Source organism: Mesocricetus auratus, unplaced genomic scaffold (assembly GCF_017639785.1).
Source record: "Mesocricetus auratus isolate SY011 unplaced genomic scaffold, BCM_Maur_2.0 Super-Scaffold_100010, whole genome shotgun sequence".
Taxonomy (NCBI): Eukaryota; Metazoa; Chordata; class Mammalia; order Rodentia; family Cricetidae; genus Mesocricetus; species Mesocricetus auratus.
Window position 1 is genome coordinate 47,761,329 of NW_024429194.1, and position 22,698 is coordinate 47,784,026.

General features: G+C 37.8%; 1 protein-coding gene across 2 annotated transcripts in view; it reads right to left on the minus strand.

Annotated features, from left to right (window-relative positions):
• Positions 1 to 1,425: 1,425 nt before the first annotated feature.
• Positions 1,426 to 22,698, minus strand: part of Bmpr2 (bone morphogenetic protein receptor type 2) — a 109,859-nt gene continuing 88,586 nt past the window's right edge. Inside the window, exons 10-13 of one of the 2 annotated variants that reach the window (XM_040753533.1) lie at positions 21,906 to 22,042; positions 17,291 to 17,463; positions 10,661 to 11,940; positions 1,426 to 9,096 (exon numbers count right to left, since the gene is read on the minus strand). In XM_040753533.1, coding sequence (XP_040609467.1) covers positions 8,849 to 9,096; positions 10,661 to 11,940; positions 17,291 to 17,463; positions 21,906 to 22,042 — 1,838 coding nt within the window. In that variant the 3' untranslated portion in view covers positions 1,426 to 8,848. Of the gene's footprint in view, positions 9,100 to 10,660; positions 11,941 to 17,290; positions 17,464 to 21,905; positions 22,043 to 22,698 lie in introns of both variants that reach the window. The other variant, XM_040753532.1, reaches the window with a different exon arrangement.

The following is a 22,698-nucleotide window of genomic DNA, read 5'->3' on the forward strand; positions in this document are numbered from 1 at the left end:
CATGCCCACGTGCCCCCTAGGAAAACCACACACTGCTGCAAGTCTTCTCCTTCTGGAGGAGAAGTTGTAGCATACTTTTTTGGTATTTCTCAGTTCATCTTTTCAATTCTGAAAAATAAATCATACCAATAAAATGAATGTAAAATTTGGCCTTTAAAAAGCATTACAGAACAAAAAGATTAATCACTAGCTGAAGGTAGCTCCTTGCAGAGAATAGTATAAACTGGGAAGATAGACCAGTTAAGTCACCACATTTCCTCTAAGGACATGCAGCTATCTTAAAACCCCACAGCAGGTTCTATAGAGAACTGTAATAGTGCTCCTGTAATACCGCGTACCAGGCTAGAGTCAAAAGGAAAAAAGATACCTCAAATCTATGAACCCTAAAATATCACTTAAGATGACAACAGAGCCTATGGGAGCAAGCTGCATTTTTTCTTCCAGCATAAATTCTCCTGGCACCTGGCTGGGTAAAAGCACACCCTTGAACATGCTTTCCCTATAAAACTGGTACAGGATTCCCCTGCATGACAGGCAGCCAACACACTGAATCCATCTAGAAACAGATAAAATGTGTTGCCTTTTGAGCAAGTGATCTAGCTGTTATGATAGAAGCTTGCAATACCAGCCACTCTAGAGGCAAAAGTAGGGCAACAAAGCAAGATACCGGAGGAGGAAGACGAAACTTCCTAAAACATAAGGTTCTAACCAAAAAGATTACTCAACAATTTAGTCACCAAAACAATATTAGGTGACCAAAAGTAGCTGAGTACCAGTGCTTTGGGCGGCATCCAACCACTTGAACTTGTTCTTGGCTACTCTAACCATTGAGCAGACTTTATGAGTTTTCCTTGCCACAAGCAAACTCAAAAGCTGTAGCTCAAAGCAAAGTATAAAATGTATCACTGGGATCCCATCCATCACTTACTGGCTACCTGCTTGAAGAAAGGTATTTAAATTTTCTGAACTTCTATTTCTTCACTTATAAAAGAGAGAGAATATGTATTTGCAAGATAGCTGTGCAAACTGTCCACCGTACATACAAGTAACATGGTGCTTGGCATATTGTAAGCAGCTAAAAAGTGGAAGCTATGATTCTCACTGCAGCTGATATACACTGTTATACAAGTCACATTAGATCATGTGCTGATTCTATGGCAAAGTCTCTATGATATATTAGCAGTAACAATTTCTGGAGGCCTCATAAAGTAAAAAAAAAAAACACTTACAGGGCTGGAGAGATGGCTCAGAGGTTAAGAGCACTGTTTCTCTTCCAGAGGACCTGGGTTCAATTCCTAGCACCCACATGGTAGCTCACAAACACCTGTAACTCCAGTTCCAGGGAATCTAACACCTTCACACAGACAAACACACAGAAAAACACCAATGTACACAAAATAAATAAATCCTTTAAAAAAAACTTAATGTTGTCATTAATATGATCTTTAATAAATGGAATAATGCACCATTTTACAGCAAGCCTTTTTAAACCTAAAGAACTGCCTTAAAACTTCCTTTGCCAATGTCTCTGTCTCAATACAATCTTTGTATTTAGGTTTATATATATCAAAGCATTTACTTACACTTATTCATAGAAAACTCTTTAGTGGCTTAATGTCAGCGTTCATAGTGGCATCCATAGATAATACAAAAGAAAGTGATCTGCTTTATTTCATACTCACACTGCTCCATCAAACACAACTTATACAGCATAGCAAGGTCTCAGATGGCTTATACAAAAGCAAATAACTGAAAGTAATTATTCATAAATTCACACACGATATTCTATCTGTAATGTAAGAACAGAATACACCAACAAAAGATACCCGTTAACAAGAAAGAGGGTTCTGAGGAAGAGCCAATATTGTCAGCCTTTCTTTTGCTAAAAAGCATCCTCAGAAATGAATACTCGGTAGCTAATGTTTTTCTTATCCATTCAGAAAAAACACGGCAGCTACACATCTCCATGTTTCAGCTATAACACCCTAAGAGTTAGTGTATTTTACAATTATCCATGTAAGTTCACTTGAAAAATTAGCAACAGAAAATTCAGGATGATTCCAGCTTACACAAACACTTATACAATACAATTTCTATAGAAATGAAGACATGACATACAACATCCCTTAAATAAATAAATGTTACCATGAAAGAAAAAAAGCCACATAAGTCAAGCAACTCAATATTAAATTGAAATCTAATTGCTTTGAATTGAACTTTTTAGTCATTAGTTTTCTTACTCTTATACATCTTTACAAATGTTTCCTTTATATACTTAAGACTGATAACAAGGTAGGGAGCCTGAGACAAGACTGATTACAAATTACTGCTAAGATTTAAATATACAGCAGACCAATTAGAGCTTAAGTTTTTCTGACTTAAAGAAAAATTGTTTGGCTCTGACAGTGTGAAAAACTGCTTACCATAGATCACCTTCTCAAAGCCATCAAGCCATTACTAAAGCTACAGTTATCAGCTCACTCTTACAAGTTTTATAATGCTAATTATCTCTTAAGAAAATTCTATCTCAGAATTACTTTTCCTAAGCTCTGTTATTAAAAAACAAAACAAAATGAAACGAAACATTTGTTCCATCCAGTATAACCACAGAACCAAAAACAGAACATGTTTAACTTGGCTTTTTAACTCCAAGGCTTAAATCTGCTATGACATGTGGCCAATTAGTTGAGTCATGCCTAATATTCAGTAATTACAGAACTGGGCAAGTTTTTATGATTAATGAAATCAAATATCATGTTGATGTGAATTAAGTCAAATAATATGATAACACATTACTACGCAAGAAAAACTTTAAATATATGACTAGATCTAATTGCTTGTTTGCTACCAACCGAACGTTTTCAGTGTACAGATGAAAGGTGCCCTGAGTTTTTAAGTAATACTATGTCTAAAAGTGATTCTAAACCATGAAGATGTTTCTGAAATTTAAAATACAAATAAAACAGGGGGGACTTTTTAAAAAGAAAAAAACAGTCAAGTTGTAATTTCAAGTATAGTCAATTTTCGTTAAAATTCAGTTACAAACTGGACATTTTTTGTTTTTTGTTTTTTTTTTGGTTATTCGAGACAGGGTTTCTCTGTATTGTTTTGGAGGTTGTCCTGAAACTAGCTCTGTAGACCAGGCTGTCCTGGAACTCACAAAGATCCGCCTGCCTCTGCCTCCTGAGTGCTGGGATTAAAGGCGTGCGTCAACAACGCCGGCCACAAACTGGGCATTATAACAAAGCAATTTAGTTCTAAAGATTTTCTCTGCTCCAGATTTGAATGTGGGCTGCAAACCAAGTTTTACAAATGAATGTGTGTGTTTACAATGTTCAGTAGAAACAACTCAAAACACCATAGTAATAACAAAATTGGAATTTAAAAAAGATTCAATAGATTTATTTGGGGCATAATTTTAACATATAGTATAGCCTCTCAAATGTTTACTTTCAAATCTATATGCCTTGAGATAAATTTTAAAGATCTATTCTCTACGCAAACACCCAACTTTAACCACTTATAAAGTTAAATGAAAATTGTTCTAGTCCATTCACTCTATGCTGCAAAAACAACGGTAAGCATTTCAAAAGTGGTCTACAGAGATACAAAAATATCATGGGTAATACCTGATGTCTGTAGGGTCTGCTTTTAATAGTTAATTTTGCATTTTGTGTTTAATATAGTATTTGATATGAAAAAAATGTACAATATTTGTTGTGACTCAATCGTAATACTAAAATTCACTGTGACATAGGTGAGAGTTTAATGAAAATGATACACGATTACATATGCATAGCTTTTTCAGTTCTATCTGTGCAGATATAAAATCATAAAATACACTTTAATAGAAAAATGTAGATAATACAAAAATTAAGTGCTGATTTTTGGGTGGTCTGATGATTAAATCCAATGTCAAAAGGTAACATCTTTAAATTCTATCAAACTACTGTGCTATAAATTAAATGGAGCAATTAATTTGAATATAACATAGAATTTTATGTGCTCTTAAATATAAATAAAGTAATTAAAATAGATTTGAGGAGAAACAGACCTAAAGGAACTAGAAAATTTTTCTGATGAAGTGTTGATTGAGAAGCCTGAAGCCGACTAAAGAGCACTGCAGAGAAGGACAAAGGACCATTTGTTCCCTACTAGGTATGACAGACACTCCAAAGCAAACAAGAGAGACAGAATAGGTAAGAAAAAAACTGTCTTGACATGATTGCAAGCCAGACAGTGGAGGGACAGTCAGCAGAAACCATGAGGGGTTTAAAGAGAGGAACGGCAGGTGTCCGCCTCTGTGGGCACACAGGTGCTGGTGTGCTCCTGAGGACACCTGTAGAGAAGCCTCCTTTTGACAGAATCTTTGTGTGATAGCTCAGGAAGTAACCAGCTAGACAGACATTATCAATGAGCATAGTTAGAAAGGGGTCGTGTAAGGTAGTTTTGGGCAAAGTTTGCATAGTTCATAATCTAAAAACAAAAGTTAAAAATGCAAATTTATCTTCTGGAAAACAAAACCCACCACAACCCACTGCTAGTCAAGGGTGTGAATACTGAAAATAATCATATGTTAAGAGAGATTCCTGGGGTCTGTGGGGGAGTGTTACACACTTCTTAGATTCCTGGGGTCTGTGGGGAGTGTTACATACTTTCTAGAACTGACAGGTTTAAAACATCAACTAGCATGCGTAAGAATCTATCTTTTAAGTTAAGGACATAGAGCAATTATACATTAAAAAAAAATCCATGGGTAGTCATGTAATAACATACACATGACCAATACTAAGTTCAACACACGTTTATAAAACATGGTGTAAAATATAATACAGTATCAAATACTAATAAATGACCCCCAATGAAATATTAATGTCTATAAATATGAAAAAGAAAACAAAACACTTATTTTCTTTCCATTTTAAATGACTAGTTAACAGAAACTAAACATGTAGTATAACAGTTACAACCTATTAGGTATTCTTTGGGATTTAGAAGTCAAACTTGAAAATATTTTAAGTAAAAATATTTGCCAAAATTTGGGATAATTCCTACTATTTGAGTGTTCCTTCTGTATTTTCTCATTCAGAACCAACATACAGTTTCCAGAACTGATACACACACATAAGGAAACTACACCAACCTGCTTTATAAAAAAGGGAATTAATCTTGTAGTTTTTCTACAACTTATTTAGTTCTCTAATTAAACAATTTTTTTAACATTGTTGGCACAGAAATTTTACAGATGGAGTCAAAGGGTTAAGAAGATTAAAAATTTATATTAAACTATTTTTTCCAAATCTACTATGGGATCGTTTTAGGAGTCTCTGTTTCCACAGCTTCCTTCACTTTTCTCTTAAAATTTACTTTGCCTTTAGTTCTGCAATATAAGAATATTAAAAGATAAGTGGGGTGATTTTAAGATGTAGGTTGAATTTTGTACTGAATTAGTAATTGCTTTTTAAGCAATAATGATTACAGACTTTGTTATGATTACCTAACTTCTCAAATCACTAAGGTATCTGGTGTGGGTTACATACAAGCCACAAGTCTGCTGGAGTACAGAGTTACATTACACATCCGTCCATAAAGAATGTAGTCATGTGGATGGATGAAAGAGATATGTAGAAACAGACCTAGAGCTTTATCCCAGGTAAACTTGGACAAATTAATTACTTTCTCCTAATTTTTGTTTCCTTGGTTGTAAAATAATTAAAATATGGTTGCTCTGAAGATGAAAAAAATAGTGTTAACTACATACCAGTTTTTAGTATATGTCCTCACAAATTTCTACAGTAAAAGTGTTTTTTTAATTATACATTTAAATTTTTTAGGATTTTTATTTAAATCATTTTATTCTATACATTAATTCAAATCAAGTTCTTTCTATTACTTAGTTTTGGTATACAATTAGGATTTAAGATTTATTTTTATTTTTTAATTATGTGTACTTTTGTGAGTGTGTTGGGGGATGTTGTGCGTGTCAATGGAGGCCACAAGAGAGAACCGGATGCAGGGAAAGTTGTGAGTTGCCATGGAGCTGCTGTGGACTGAGCTTGGGTCCTCCGTACAAGCACTCTTAACTGCCTTGCCATCTCTCCAGCCCCACAACTGGCATTTTCCTAAGAGAACTGACACTACACTCTGAAGTACTATTAGGATGCTTTTTATAATACTGTCCAGGGAAATATTTTTGAACTGAATGACTTTTATTCAAAAGGCCCAAAATTAAAAAAAATTTTTTTTGGTTTACGAGACAGGGTTAGGTTAGCCCCCAAAATTAATTTTTTATCTGAAATGTTTTGGTTGTTTCACCTTCTAGAGTCAGATAAATAAAGCTAACAAGTAATTTAAGTTATTAAAGGAATTTTTGTGTGCTGTGTATTACAGATTTCAAAATTTATTAAAATGACCTATACTTTCTACCTTTCCTATTTTCTAAGTAGCTACCATATATCAGGGAAAGGAATAAAATGTTTTAAATATATTTGCACGAGATGGGAAGCTCTACTTATTTCTTTTGATCTGGTATATTAATTTTTAAAGGATCTTATAAATGTATTAACCATTAAAGACTGTTGAAAATTCACAATCGACTGGTCCAAATACAAGCTATCAGAATGAAAGACAATTTTCTGATCAGTTGCACCTCAAAGGGTCATTTATTCTCAATGCTTCAAATTGGAGATGGAAGGAATATATATTTTTTTTAATTTAAAGTTGTCCCACAACTGAAAGCACAAAAAATCCTGAAATGCATCTGAAAGCTATTTGGACAAGAGAAAGACACAAGTTGTTACTCAGATAAAAAATAGTGACTATCTGAAAGAAACTGTATGCTAGAAGACAAAAATATATACTAAGAATCTGAGTTTGAAGCCAGCCTGGTCTACTGAGCAAGTTCCAAGACAGTCAGGGCTACACAGATAAACCCTGTCTCAAACTACCCCCCAATACAAAACAAAACAAAACAAGCCATGAACCACAAGAAGGTCAATAAATCACAAAAGGGAGAAAGGGACCCCAGGCATAAATACAATAATCTTAATTCTAGGACTGAGAACTCTAGTCAGCAATCCAGCTGAATAAATGTTTCAAATGCTGTCACATCAAAGAAACACAGCAGATGGCAAGTCAAAGAAGGCTTACACAAGTGAGTCACAAGCACTGTGGACAGGGTACTGGGAAAAGCAGGCTGTCCTTAGTTAAATGGCAAGGGCAGAGAATTACGAATGAGAAAGTGGTGTTCAGGACATGAGAACCACAATCAGAAATTTGGAGATTTGTATTTAACTTTTTTTAACTCCCCTGCAAAAATTTAAGACTTAATCAGATAATGGATATTAAGGGTTCTGAGAATCTGAAAACACGAGAACAATTTGTTTGCAAACTGGCAGCAAACAATGTTTAGGGAAAATTCCCATATTTGACAGAAAGTGCTTTATTAAAAGACAGAGAGCCTGTTTAAGAGATCATTAGTAACAAAAGAAGCAAAGGGAGTGTGATAGTGACTTCACTGGTATGGTATCACTAGCATGCTCTGCTACCACATAAATAATAAATCCTGCTCAAAGTAGATCATGTGAAACTGGTAAGAGGAGAAATTATGAAAATAGGATTAGCAAAGAAAGTTATTGAAAGAAAGAGGGTAAATCTTAGTCTGTCCAACAGTCTTAGATTCGGCAGCAAGCCCTTCTTCCATGGGATTGGGCATGCTGGTTGACTGAGCTTTCCACACAGTGTTTTAGGTCATGGGAAGAGGAATCGTTTTCACATAAAGCTGACAGGCTTTGCTGGGAAACAATAAAAGATACTATGAATTCAAAACTATGAGTTTTCTGGAGTTATTATAAATAGGAAATGTAACTTGTGATGATCAGAAAATCAAAGTTCCTATACTACATCACCTTGCCCATCTACTTACTTAAAAATTCCATGTAAGTTTAGCTCTATATATTTTCTGATAAAAAGTATTTCTTAAATAAATGAATATGGAACATGAACATACATAGAAAAATAAAATGGAAAACGATAATATTTGCTTTCTTCTGTTTTGTTCTATGCTCTCTTATGAACTTCCAAAATCAGAACCAAATATACTTACTAAAATGCCTGGAAGGAAACACTTAGTATTTGGAAGGTTAAAAGACAATGGCATTTCAAAAAAGGTTTTGGTAAGTCCTTTTTGGAGCCCTTTGGACAGTGTCTATGCATTCTCCCTTAGGAAAAAGCAAGAAAATGTTCCTATTATTGAAGAATGGGGGAAATGTCTCAACAGTGGAAGAACGTGTGCCCTGATAGGAAGAGAGCTGGTAAGAAAGCTTCGTTGTGGTCTAAAGACTATTGCACATTCAAACAAAATACAAGATAGAAGAATGTCCAACAGATAATATGTTCAAAAACATATCAACATATAAACTAGCTTGTGCCCAGAAATAAAACATGGATACCAGACACCACTGCAGTTGAACCTGCCTTAATTTGCTTCTGTTTTAATGACCTTTAGAAAATGGTCCAAACTGATTATCAGCAATACATTGTTTTTGCTTTTTTCTTAAAAAAATATTTTGAGACCACTTTTGATATGCACACATATAATGTGGTCATAACAGACAAATATAACTTTAGCAAGACTAAACAAAAGTGCAAAACTTAAAAAACAAAATTAAAAAATATGGAAGCATAAGCTAAAATTTTCTGCATAGCTGAAATCTATTTAAAGCAAGTCCTTGTTGCAGGGGTGGGAAGGGTGCTGACAGGAGGTTAAAGCAGTTTTTTTTTTTAAAATGTCTTCTGCATGTTTAAATGATGCAAAAAAATAATTTCACTCCATAGGCTTGAAAACATCTCACAGACAATTCATCCCTATATCTTTAGACACCATGGTTGTGGCAGTGCCTCCTTCTGCAAGGTACACAGCAGTGCTAGACTTAGAATGAACTGCTCTGTCTCTACCATTGTTGTTGACCTCACAGTCCAGTGGTTCAGTGGAGATGACCCAGGTGGAGGGGCGCCACCGCTTAAGAGAATATGGCGTTTTCACACGTCTCTTGATCTTTTCACCTGATCCCGATTTGCCATCTTGTGTTGACTCACCTACTGAAAATAAAAGTACAGGAAATGAGCTGCAGGAAAGAACAATACTTAGAAGTAAAGGGTTATCTGGTTATGTAATGCAGTTGACAGAGTGCTTGCTCGGTGTGTACAAGGCCTTGAGCTCAATCCCAGCACCACATAAACCTTGGTGGTGGTGCTTATCTGCAATCCTAGCACTTTGGAAGTGGAGGCAGGAGGATCAGAAGCTCAAGACTAACCTAGACTCCACAGTCATATACAAGCCAGTCTGAGCTATATAAGACGCCCCTCCCCAAAGACAGGGTTTCTCTGTGTAGCTCGTAGACCAGGCTGGTCTCAAATTTATAGAGATCTGCCGGCCTCTGCCTCTGCCTCCCGAGTGCTGGGACCGAAGGTGTGCACTACCACCCCCCCAATATGTAATATTTTTAAGAAGGATGAACATTTCCCCATAATTCTCTGTTCTTATATTTGACAAGATGCTTTATGGAGACAGAAGCAAGCAGGGTGTGTCAACTAGCTTGTAATATAAACCACTCAAGTAATGGGGTTAGGTTTTCTTTTTTCTTTTTTTCTTCTTTTCGAGACACTCACTCTGTAGACCAGGCTGACCTCATCAAACTCAGAGATCTTCTGTCTCTGACTCCTGAGTGCTGGGATTAAGGGTTTGTGCCACCACTCCCTAGCTTAGATTTTCTTCTCTTTGTTGTGCTGGAGACTTAAACCTGGCCCTTGTGTATAGTGGACAAGTATTTTACCTCTGAGCTACATGTACAGTCAAGGGGCTAGATATTTACTGTTTTGAGACCTTGTTTCAGCCCATTCTGTAGTTTAAGAAAGCATAAGACATGACTCGTTTTTCTTTCATAAATACAAACAAAAAGAAATCATTTTATGTAATAATGACTATTTAGAGATTCTGGTGAGCTTTCCTGTCATGGGCTGTAATTCTGTTAGGGCAGGACACCAAGCAGCAGCTTAACTATCTAGGTTCCACCCCAAGTACGACTCTGTTTAGTGTATGAGACTCAATAAAAAATGACTTTCTGAAACTTCTCTTGACTTTTATGACTTACTGAGATCTGGGTATGGTGGCACATGCCTTTAATCCCAGCACATCATGAATTTAAGACTATCTTGGTCTATATGGCAATTTCCAGGGCATCTAGTACTACATATAGAGTCCTTGTCTCAAATAAGCAAACAAACACTAAATACATATAAAGACTAAGTTAAAACTAAATGTAGATTTAACATATTAATATGTTTCAGAAATAAAAGTGGCAATAATGTTGTTACTTGGTGCTCTGACACTAATAAGTACTGATTTAATCTCATTTGTCATAAAAGTATGTGAACCACATCATAAAAAATCCATCAAGTAAAACAGACTAAGTAATTTTTCTGACTATTGTGATACTAGCTAATTATCAATGACCAAAAAGGAGGGGAGGGGGAAAAAGAGAGAAAGAGAGAAAGGTCCACTTTACAATAATGTAATTACTTCTGAGGCCCAGTCACTTTGTCTCTGGAAGTGCTTAAAGGTAAAGAATCCTAAAGGACACTCCATGATCCCTCCACTTACTCTGTATACTGCTGCCATCCAGGACATTTGTGGCTGAAAGATCCAGAGAATTGGGCCTCTGTGCTCTTCTGGGCTTTGTTGGCCCAGGATCTGCAACTGTGCTTGTAACACCCTGTGTAAGTACATCTTGTTCTGAACATGGATTGCTGTTGTTGTTATTGGAATTAGTTCGGCCACCTTCTAGTGGCCGTTCCCTCCTGTCTACCAAACGATCCAGAACCCCTTCATCATGGCCAGCTTGTTGCTCTCGTCTCAGTAAAGGTTCATGCTCATCAGGACTGGAATTGATATTCAGTCGGGTATCCTCACCAATAAATTGGTTCTGCAGCATTTCTTGAGCCCTATGTGCCACTATGTTAGCTGCCTGGCCAGAAGGCACTGCCCCATTGGCATACTGGGTTGTGGCAGTGTGGGAATTAACACTGTGGCTTCTACCTGCAACACCATTCATAGTTACTGTCACCACATGAGGTTCTGCTGCATTGATTGTATTCATCTTAGCAACTCCAGTTTCTACTTGTTTCAAGTTTGATTTGTGCTTGTTGCCAAATTTTAGCCGGGGTTCTTTTGTTGAATTTTTGGTGTTCAAAGGCAAACTAGTAGGTCTTTTAGGAAGGTTCTGCTGCTTAGGGAGAGGATAGATTTGAGCAGGTGGAACATCAGGAATTAAACATGCTTGGCCATTTGCAGTCTGTGTGAAATCCTGCTGTCCAGTCACTTCCACCGCAAGCTTTATGAGTGGATAGAGCAAGCTGGAACTGGTACTGCTCAAAGGGTCTGGCCCACTGAACTGCTTAAGAGAGTGTTCCATGAGGTTCTCATCAGAGCTCTCCTTGAGGTTCTTATCAACTTCTTTTGGGTCTAGCTTATTGGTCTCCAAGTCTTCTTCTGTCAGCTGTAAGCAGACAGGGGTTGGCCCCATTGACTGTGCAACATTTGTGGTATGCAAATTTGTTTCATCTGGGTACGGCATCTCAGATATAGTGGTCATGCCAGTACTTGGAGTGAGGCCAGTGGTGTTTGTGGTGGTTGTGTTTGTGGACAGGCTGGTGACACTTGTTTCAGGGCTGGGAATTCGAGCTTGTGCTTGCTGTCGTTCATAATTAATTGAATTCCGGTTCTTTTCTCCTATAGTCAAAGGCGTGCTGGACATTGAATGCTCAGAGGAAATATTCTTCACAATGCTGTCAGTGTGATGTATGGAGTCTTCAATATATGAGGAAGAAGAATAATCGGGATAAGGCCCAATTTTTGGCACACGCCTATTATGTGATAGGTTGCTTGAAGAAAGAAAAAAAAAGGTATGGCAATGAGAACATAAACTTAAGACAATTATCTATTCTAAGTAAACACCACTGATTTCAAAGTTCAACTGTTTCTCCCCTACCCCCAGACAAGGATTCTCTGGCAGTCCTAGAACTCGCTCTGTAGACTCGGCTGACCTAAACTCACAGAGATCTACCTGTCTCTGCCTCCCACATGCTGGGATTAAAGGTGTGTTCCACCACCTCCCAGCTTCAACTACTTTTTATTTTATACTTTGCATTCTTTTATTGCACTTATTTACTTAATATGTATGGGTGCATGTAGAGGTCAGAGGTCAACTTGTGGGAGTCAGTTCTCTTCCAACACATGGGTTTCAGGAATCAAACCAGGTTGTCAGGTTAGCAGTAAGCACTTCACTTGCCAAGGCATCTTACTAGCTCTGTTTTACTCTTAACTCATATTTAAGAGGTTACTTCAAAATCCTAATAAGTGCTAACAGCTTGCTGAATACAAATTTTATTGAGTTTTTTTTCATGAAATCTATAACATTACGTGAAAAGTCTATGGTTCTAGATAGATTTTGTTTATGGATGTTCATTATTTTGGCTTACAAGAGTTAATTCAGGGGCCGGAGGGATGATTCAGTGGTTAAAAGGCCCAGCTGCAATATGATTCCTAGCACCTACAGGACCGCTCACAAATGCATGTAATTCCAGTCCCTGGAGACCCACTGCCATCTTTAGGCCTTGGCAGGCACTGCAGGAACACGGAGCACACACATTCACACACTCATCTACATAAAATAAAAATAAATTCTCTAGCTGTGTGGTGGTTGTACGCTTTTTAGTCACAGCACTTGGAAGGCTGTGGCAAGTGGATCTCTGTAGTTCAAGGCCAGCCTGGTCTACAGAGAAAGTTCCAGGGCAGACTCCAAAGCAATACAGAGAAACTCTGTGTCGAAAAACCAAAAGAGAAAACAACAACAACAACAACAACAAAAAAAACCAAAAACAAACCCAAAAAATTCCACCTCAAAAAATACATAAAAGAGTTAATTCTAAGTCTCTCCTCGGGTGGTGGTGGTGCACACCTTTAATCCCAGCACTTGGGAGGCAGAGGCAGGTCAATCTCTGAGTTTGAGACCAGCCTGGTCTACAAGAGCTAGTTCCAGGACAGCCTCCAAAGCCACAGAGAAAACCTGTCTAGAAAAAAACAAAAAACAAAAAACCAAACAACAAAAAAAACCTAAAAAAAATCTCTCCTATAGTTTTATAATATCAACAAATACACTTCTTATGAATTATATGCTTATACAAGTAACACTGTTTTGTAACTAGAGGAACCATGGGATACATTTATTTTGTATTCCTGTAACACTAGGCCCAATAGTATATGAACAACAAATATGTCATAAATTAGGTTCAAATAATTAAGTGATATTTTCAGCGTTGGTGGCGCATGCCTTTAATCCCAGCGCTGGGGAGGCAGAGGCAGTTGGATCTCTGTGATTTCAAGGCCAGCCTGGTCTACAGAGCGAGTTCTAGGACAGCCTCCAAAACAATACAGAGAAACCCTGTCTCAAAAAACAAAACAAAACAAAATTTTTTGTTCATTTTTCCATAACCTCTTCATTTAAGAAAGAGGCACAGACTAACAATGGAACATACCTTCCTGTGGTAGCTACTATCAGTGTAAGTGGTAGAGCTAGGATATGAGGCATAAGATGACACTCGGATAAAGGAACAAAAAGATGAATGGCCAATAGCTAGGCAGGAGAAAGAACAGGCAGGGCTGGCATGCAGAGAGAATAAGTAGGAGGAGAAATCTAGGGGAGAGAGTAAGGATCAAGAAAAGGAGAAGGAGAGGAGGACACCAGGGGCCAGCCACCGAGGCACACAGCCAGCCACAGAGTAAGAAGGAAAGCAAGATAGGTAGAATAAAGAAAGGTTAGAAAGCCCAGACTCAAAACGTAGTTAAAGAGAAACAAAATAGATTAAGCTAGAAAAGTTGGCTAGAAATAAGACAAGCTAAGGCTGGGCATTCACAAGTTAGAGTAAGTCTCCATGTATTTATTTGGGAGCTGGGTGGCTGGCCCCCAAAGAGCAAAAAAAAAAAAAAAAAAAAAAAATCAACTGCAAATCAGGACTTCTCTTCAGTCACGAGGTGCACAACTGACACCATCTTTCCTGGGAAATGACAGCTCTGGACTATCGTGCTGTTATGTAATTATTTAAAATCTCATTACAGAAAACATTAGGGACAGCCTTCACTGAAGTGATCAAGTACTGGGAACATTCACAGATGAAAGCATTATAGAAGAGAATCGGCTGAAGGAAAAGAGGGTCCATAAAAGAAGACTGGTGTATTACAAGGGAATGACAGCAAGGCAAAGGAAAGGCTGTTACACACTCATGAAAAGGGAAGCTGAGGGGATAAGGAGAGGTTAAAGCACAATAAGAGGAAGTCTACATACAGTGTAAATGATTATTGAGTGAACTGTCATTTAAGAGAAATCTAGGAGAGACTGGAGGTGAGAAGAGCCATTGCAAGTAGACGTGACTCATTGGGGGGGAAACAAAATAGATCCATGGGGTTTCTTTTTATCATTCAAAAAATTCAAAAGTATTTTTTTCCTTTTTTCAAGACAAGGTTTCCTGTAGCTTTGGGTCCTGTCCTGGAACTCACTCTGTAGACCAGGCTGGCCTCAAACTCACAGAGATCTGCCTGCTTCTACCTCCTGAGTGCTAGGATTGAAGGCTTATGCCACCACCGCCCAGCAACTCAGAAGTATTTAAAGTAGGAGCTTGTGGTGCACACCTTTAATCACAGGACTCAGGAGGCAGAGGCAGGTGGATCTCAATGAGTTTGAGGCCAGCCTGGTCTACAAAGCTACACAGAGAAACCCTGTCACGAAAAACCAAAAGGGAGCTTAAACTGATTCTTTTTTATAAAGACTTTTAAATTTCATCTGTTTCATGTATCTGCCTGCAGATGTATGTGTGGACCATGTTCATGTGTGGTACCTATGTAGGTAAGAAGATAGAGTTGGACTTCCTGGAATTAGAGTTACAGATAGTTAGGAACCACCATGTGGGTGGGTGCTGGGAACTGAACCAGGGTCTTCTTTTTTTTTTTTAAACATTTATTTTTATTTCATTTGCATTGGTGTCTTGCCTGCACCTATGTCTGAGACATTGGATCCCCTGGAACTGGAGTTACAGACAGTTAGTTGTGAGCTGTTATGTGGGTGCTGGGAATTGAACGTGGGTCCTTTGAAAGAGCAGTTGGTGCTCTTAACCACTGAGCCATTTCTCCAGCCCAAACCAGGGTCTTCTTAAAGTGCAACAAAGACTCTAACTGAGCCATCTCTCTAGTCCGTTCATCTGACTCTCGACAGACATATAAACAGCATGTTTTACAGATTATGGAGCAGCAGAGATACAGAATGAAGATGGAAGCAGAAGACTTTTCTAACCCTTGTAAAGTGAGAGCACTTCTATTTAGACCAGCTAGTCTCTTTCTACTCTCCTTGATTTGTGATATGCAAGACACACAGCTGAGGCTCTTTCCACCTATTTATAAGCAGTACAAACAGCACACAATACAAATTGTTGTTAGAAAGAACATAAAATAGAGGAGAAAAGATTTAAGGATGAAATATACTTTTATTTTCATGTCCCCTGGTAATATTTTTCCTGTATGTCTTTTCTGAAACTGTTTGTTTGTTGTTGTTTTTGTTTTTCAAGACATGATTTCTCTGTGTAACAGTCCTGCCTGTCCTGGAACTCACTTTATAGACCAGACTGGCCTCAAACTCACAGAGATTCGCCTGCTTCTGCCTCCCAAGCGCTGAGATTAAAGACATGTGCCATGACAGTCCAGCTTTTTGAATCTTTTAAATATGTATTAGATAAAATACTAAAGTTGTTATTTTTACTACCAAACACAGAACCAAGAAATATAGTTTATCTGTTTACAAGTGCCTAAGTATAGGGACGTTTTGGCTTTTCAACTTTTGAGACAGGGTTTCAGTCTGCAGCCCAGACTGGCCTGGAACTCCTCATATAGTCTAAGATGGCCTTGCACCTTTGACAATCCTTTTGCCTCAGCCTCCAAGGTCTGAGATGACAGGTATGAACTACGAGTTTAATTTCTTCCAAAAGTCTTTTTTGGGCCGGGCACTGGTGGCACAGTGTTCTACCTGCATATATTCCTGCATGCCAGAAGAGGGCACCAGATCTCATTCAGATGGTTGTGAGCCACCCACCATGGGGGTGGCTCTTAACTGCTGAGTCATCTCTCCAGCCCTAAATTCTTTTTTTTTTTTATGTTTATTTTTATTTTATAGGAATGGGCATTTTGTCTGCATACCACATATGTGCCTGCCAGAAGAGTTAAAGCCCCTGGAACTGGGATTTGACTTAGTAGTGAGCCAACATGTGGGGGCTGGGAATTGAACCTGGGTCCTCTGCAAGAGCTGCCAGTGCTCTTAATCCCTAAGCCATCTCTCCAGCCCTAAAAAGCCTCCTTACTTTGGATTTAAATTATAGTTCTAACAAAGGAAATGTCTCATAAGACCATATTCACAATGGAGTAGAAAGAAGTATTAGTGTGTTCTTTAAGGGAGATTATTGGAGAGGCAGTCAGAAAGTCCTAGTGTGCAGTGAAACAGCAGCAGCTATCCAGGCAAAGCCACAGTTCTGCATGCTTTAAGAAATAAAAGAACACTAATGAAAAAACAAGAGATATACCATATAATATATGTAGAAGCAGTTATAAAGTTTTTAAAACTAGGAAAATATTTTACCTTTACCATTAAAGGCAAGTTACATTAACCAACCCCTCACCCTGTTTTTTCCCCCTTTTGGTTTTTTGAGACAGGGTTTCTCTGTGTAGCTCTAACCATCCTGGAACTTGCTCTGTAGACCTCAAACTCAGAGATCCAAATGCTAAAAGTGAGTATTACCATGATTGGCTATTAAAGAGTAATTTCTTTTACTGTATCTTTAGATATAAAATTACAGATTCTGCCTTGTATTCATATCAAATAAATATTTTCAGTACAAGAATGGAAATATAGAGGGGCTAAAGAGAAGGCTCAGTGCTTAAGAGCATGTGCTCTTTTTGTACAGGACCTGAATTCAATTCACAGTGCCACAGCTCACAACTGCCTAAAATCCCAGCTCTAGAGGGATCCCATGCCTCTGTCCTCCAGACATCTTAAAAAGACTGGGAATACTGAAAGGAAATGATACCCTTGTACTATATGAGCTAACACACTATTAGGCTGTCTAGCAGTGTTTACTTCTTGTCCTTTACTTAGTTTCAGTTGCCAACACCATGTGATAGCCTGCAGGGTCTTACCGTTCATTCTGCATGGCAGTAGACATTGGGTTGACTGTTGGGCTCACAGACTTGTTTCTCTCCCATATCATCATAAGTTCAGCCATTCTCTCCTCAGCACACTGTGCAGTGAGCCGAGCCTCTGCATCCTGGTCCCAACAATCTTCGATCGTTTCCTTGAGTGATCTCACTGCCTGTAACACAAAATAGACATCAGACAACATGCTGTTTTTAACTGTATTTAGGATTTTAAATTTAAAATATGTCAAAGAAAATCAGGTTTTATATGTGTGTGTATATGTATGCATGCATTTTTGTTTGTTTGTTTGTTTGGTCCTTTTTTATTTCTTTTTTAAGACAGAGTTTCTTTGTGAAGCTCTGGCTATCCTGGAACTTACTATGTAGACCAGGCTGGTCTCCAACTCAAAGATCTACACCTTCCTCTGCCCCTGAGTGTTAGGATCAAAGGCAGTCACCATGCCAGGCTCCAAACTAATTTTTAAAAAAATATGCTGGAGGAGGGTTAGGGATGGTGCATGCCTTTAATCCCAGCACTTGGGAGACAGAGGCAGGAGGATCTCTGTGAATTCGAGACCAGCTTGGTATACAAACTGAGTTCCAGAACAGCCAGGACTATTACACAGAAAAATCCTGTCTCAAAAAACCACAATAAATAAGTAAATAGATAAACTAAAAAATTAGATATTTTGAATGTTGCAGTAGCAAAAAAAAAAAACAACAAAAAACAAACTCATCTTAAGTATTACATGGTGTTATGTATTCTCTCTCTCTCTCTCTCTCTCTCTCTCTCTCTCTCTCTCTCTCTCTCTCTCTCTCTCTCTCTCTCTCTCTCTCTCTCCCTCCCTCCCTCCCTCCCTTCTCCCTCCTGATCTTGTGACTGACTTGTATTAGGGCCCTCCTTTAATCTATTTTAAGTTTAAAGCTGAAATGAAGCATACTTAACTAGATGTAATATACTAAAAAATAAGACGAATCTGTATAGCCCTGGATGTCTTGAAATTCACTGTATAGACCAGGCTGGTCTCAAACTCAGATATCCACCTGCCTCCGTCTCTTGAGTGCTGGGATTAAAGATGTGTGTCACTATGACCAGCTCCTTACTTTATTATTTTTTATAATGCTTATTTATCTATTTGGGTTTTAGGGACTTAATTAAGCTCCATCTATAGCCCCAAATGTCTAGTTTCAAACAAAAAGAAATTACAAAGGAAGCCCACCCACCCAGTACAGTGCTATACTTGAAATTTTGGGACGTAGAGGCAGGAGGATCAGCAGTTCAAGGATATTCATTTTTTTAAAGTGGGTGTTTTTTTTTAAGATTTATTTATTTATTATGTATGCAGTATTCTGGCCTGCAGGCCACAAGAAGGCACCAGATCTCATTACAGATGGTTGTGAGCCATCATGTGGTTGCTGGGAATTGAACTCAGGACCTCTGGAAGAACAGCCAGTACTCTTAACCACTGAACCATCTCTCCAGCCCTCAAGGATATTCTTAATCCTAGAATTAGTTCAAGACCAGACTGGGATACAGGGATCCTACCTAAAAACAAACAAAAAAGAAAAAAGAATGCAAAGAAACAAGAATGTATTATATATTTACAGGAAAATAAATAAAATCTTAACAGAAATTGAAGTACAGACATTAGAGGTATCAAAAATTTCAAGTGAACTACCTTTAATATGCTCAAGGAACTAAGAAAACAATGGGTGAAAAACTAAATGTAAGAAAACAATTTTTTTCTTTTTTAGTTTTTCAAGGCAGGGTTTCTCTCTGTGGCCCTGGAAGTCCTAGAACTCACTTAGTAGACTAGGCAGGCCTTGAACTCAGAGAGACCTGCCTGCCTCTGCCTCCTGGCTGCTGGGATTAAAGGCATGTGTCACCATGCCTGGCCTTAGAAAACAATGTTTAAAGAATTTATTTATTGGAGATAGACAGATGAGAACTGAACCCAGATCTGCTGCAAGAGCAGCAAGTACTCTTAACTACTGACCTTCCTCTTCAGCGCTCCCACCCTAAGACAGTAATGTTGTAATAAACAGAGTGGCAATAAAAGACATTTTTTAAAAAGACTTAAAATGACATTTTAAAGCACAATAGCAAATATCAATATTAATCTGAGTGGTTCAACATCAGATAATAAGCAGACAGAAGAAAGAACCTGTGAATTTGAAGATGGAGTAACAAAGTTATTCTATCTGAGAATAGAAGTCAAAAGAATGAGGAAAAAGTAACAGAAACCAGACTTCTGAGAAGTAAGTCCCAGCACAGGAGCAAACATACTAAATACACAAGACAAGAGTTCCAGAAGGGAAAGTGAAAAGGGCAGGAGAAATACATGAGCACATGATATGAAATTCAAGTTTATCCATATACCCAAGAAACTTGATGAACTCTAGCTAGGATGACTCTCATAGCTCCATGATAAGACAACTTACAATTGAAGTGCCATAAACCAAAGCTGAACAGAGATCCTGACAATGAGGAACTAAAACAACGACTCTGGTAAGATCAACAGCCATTGGAAACCAGAAGGCACAGGTATGGCATATTTAAGCATTGAGATAGAAAACAATTGTTAGCCGGGCGGTGGTGGTACACGCCTTTAATTCAAGCACTCGGGAGGCAGAGGCAGGTGGATCTCTCTGTGAGTTCGAGGCCAGCCTGGTCTACAAAGCAAGTTCCAGGACAGCCTCCAAAACAATACAGAGAAACCCTGTCTTGAAAAACCAAAAAAAAAAAAAAAAAAAAAAAAAAAAAAGAAAGAGAAAACAATTGTTAAGAAGAATTACATATTGAGTATGAAGAGATGGCTCAGAGGTTAAGTGCACTGACTGCTCTTCCAAAGGTCCTGAGTTCAATTCCCAGTTATCAGATGGTGGTTCACAGTCATCTATAATGACTGGTGCCCTCTTTTGGCATCCAGGCATGAATGGAGGCAGAATATGTAATAAATAAACAAAACAAAACAAAAAAAAGAATTACATATCACCAGACATTGGTGGCACATGCCTTTAATCCCAACACGAAATCTCTGTGAGTCTGAGGCCAGTCTGGTCTACAGAGCTAGTTCCAGGACAGCCTCCAAAACAATACAGAGAAACCCTGTCAGGAAACACCAAAAAAGATATATAGAATCTGGGTAAGTCACTGAGTAGACATGCCCTGTAAGAAAGTTAAATGGGCCTCTCCACACTGAAATGTAAAAGGTAATTACAGATAACTATAAGAGTCAATAAGTTGTTTTGGTTTGGTTTGGTTTTTGGTTTATTTTGAGACAGAGTCTCACTATGTAGCTCTGGTATCCTGGAATTCAATCACTGTATAGACTAGGCTGCTCCCCAACTCACAGAGATCTGTCTGCCTCTTTCCCAAGTGCTAGACAGAGAAAGAATGCCACTAAGCCCACCTAAACAGCATTTAAAAAAAACAGCTCTTCCTTTCTTAAAAGAATTAATAAAACTTCAGTCATTTTAATAAAGTAGAGCTAGGGAAGAAGTGTATAGTTTATTAAAATGACTGCACAGAAATCTTTTTTTGTTGTTTTTTTGGCTGTACCTTATCAAGTTTAAATGGATTTGTTGGAAGTAAACCAAATATTAAAAATCCCTTACTTAGCAACTTCATTTCAATCAGAAGTAAAGAGTTTTCAGGTAAATCTGCATATGTTGCATATCCCACAATGGTATGGCTGCCAACAAATACTTCAAAAGATTACATCTTAGTTGTTGTAGTGAAATAAAACAATTTAAGGAAGATGAAAAGGTCAAGTTGCAATTTCTTATAACAAATTCTCAGATTTCATAGACAGTTTTCTATGAGGTCGGTCAGTAGCTTTGGGGAATCCTGGTAGAGTACAGTTCATGCTCTCACCTACTATCTAGGCTGCTTAAGGAACTGCCCAAGTTTGCATAGCAAAAACTGCAATTTGGAAGCAATCGTGTATGAATTTAACAAGCTCTTCAACAGCCACATGCTTAAAAGATTCTACTCTCATTTGGAACATAAGTTAGCTTTGAGATGAATCTATTAGCAAAGACGACCAATAAGATAAAGTTCAATCTATCTGAATGGAAATACACAGGGTCTCTCTATTCTATTCTGATATGACACAAAGGAAAATATTCTATTCTGCTGAGGTGATCTGTAACTGGGATAGGAAAATAGATAGAAAATAATAGTAAAATGATTTAAATTACTAACACATAAATCATCATGGTAGCAGCATGTATACTTCAGAGGTAAAGGAGGAGTTCAGTTATCCTCAGCTATGAAGTTAGTATGGACTCATGTAGCCTTGTTTCCCAAACAAAAAAAGAGTGGGAAATACAAGAAAGAAATTCAGACTTGGAATGTCAGGTGATTAAATATTGGTTTAATGAAAATTCACCTGCCTCTGCCTCCCGAGTGCCGGGAATAAAGGCATGAGCCATCAACACCCAGTCTTTGACAATGTTTTACACTGATGCCCAGGATGGCCTTGAACGTGTGATTCTTTTTGCCTCGCCCAGTAGTAGGGTACAGCAATGAATCACCATAGCTAGGTGGCTTCTATTTTTGCTTCAAGAACATTTAGATTAATCTAGTTCTAGTCAGAAGTCCTTGTTTTCTTACCAAGCTATTTTCTTTCCAGGCTTCTGGGAACTTGGGCCTCTGCTTTTCTCTTGACACAAGAACCTGCATATCCTCAAAAGTGGGATGGTTGCCAACTTCTGTCTGAAAAGCCATCTGGTATTCTGGTACAGATTCACCTGTGTATTTATAGAAAGAATAATAGAATTTCTAGTTATCATAGAGGACAAAATAGAAGAGGTATTTCCAGTATCAAATAGGCATAGAAATCATAAACATTAAACCCTTTCAAGCATACATGCAAATTACAGAGACTTTATTGTTGCTTTGGTGTATTGTTAATATTTAGAACAGTCTCAGTTTTACTGATAAATGAAATAGTAGTTTCAATGCCATACAGATATTTTACTTAACTTATTCTTTGGTGTTGGGGATCAAACTCTAAGCCTTAAACATACAAAGTACATACTTGAATACTGAGCCTTGTTTGTTTGTTTTGGTTTTTCAAGGCAGGGTTTCTCTGTGTAGTTTTGTAGTACAGGCTGACTTCGAACTCAACAGAGATCCGACTGCCTCTGCCTCCCAATGCGCTGGGATTAAAGGCATGTGCCACCACTGCTCGGCAAGCATTGTTTTTAAATGCAGTGCAGTATTCTAATAATTTGGGCTCTGCTGCATAGATTATAAAAACATACAATTATATATACTCTGATAGAGGGGAAGAATATATGGGTTGTTTTGTCTATTCAAATAGAAATAAAATCTTGTCATGTTTTACGGAGTTTTGTCAACTGGGTTATTATAACTCTTTTTATTGTTGTGCCAGTGAGATAAG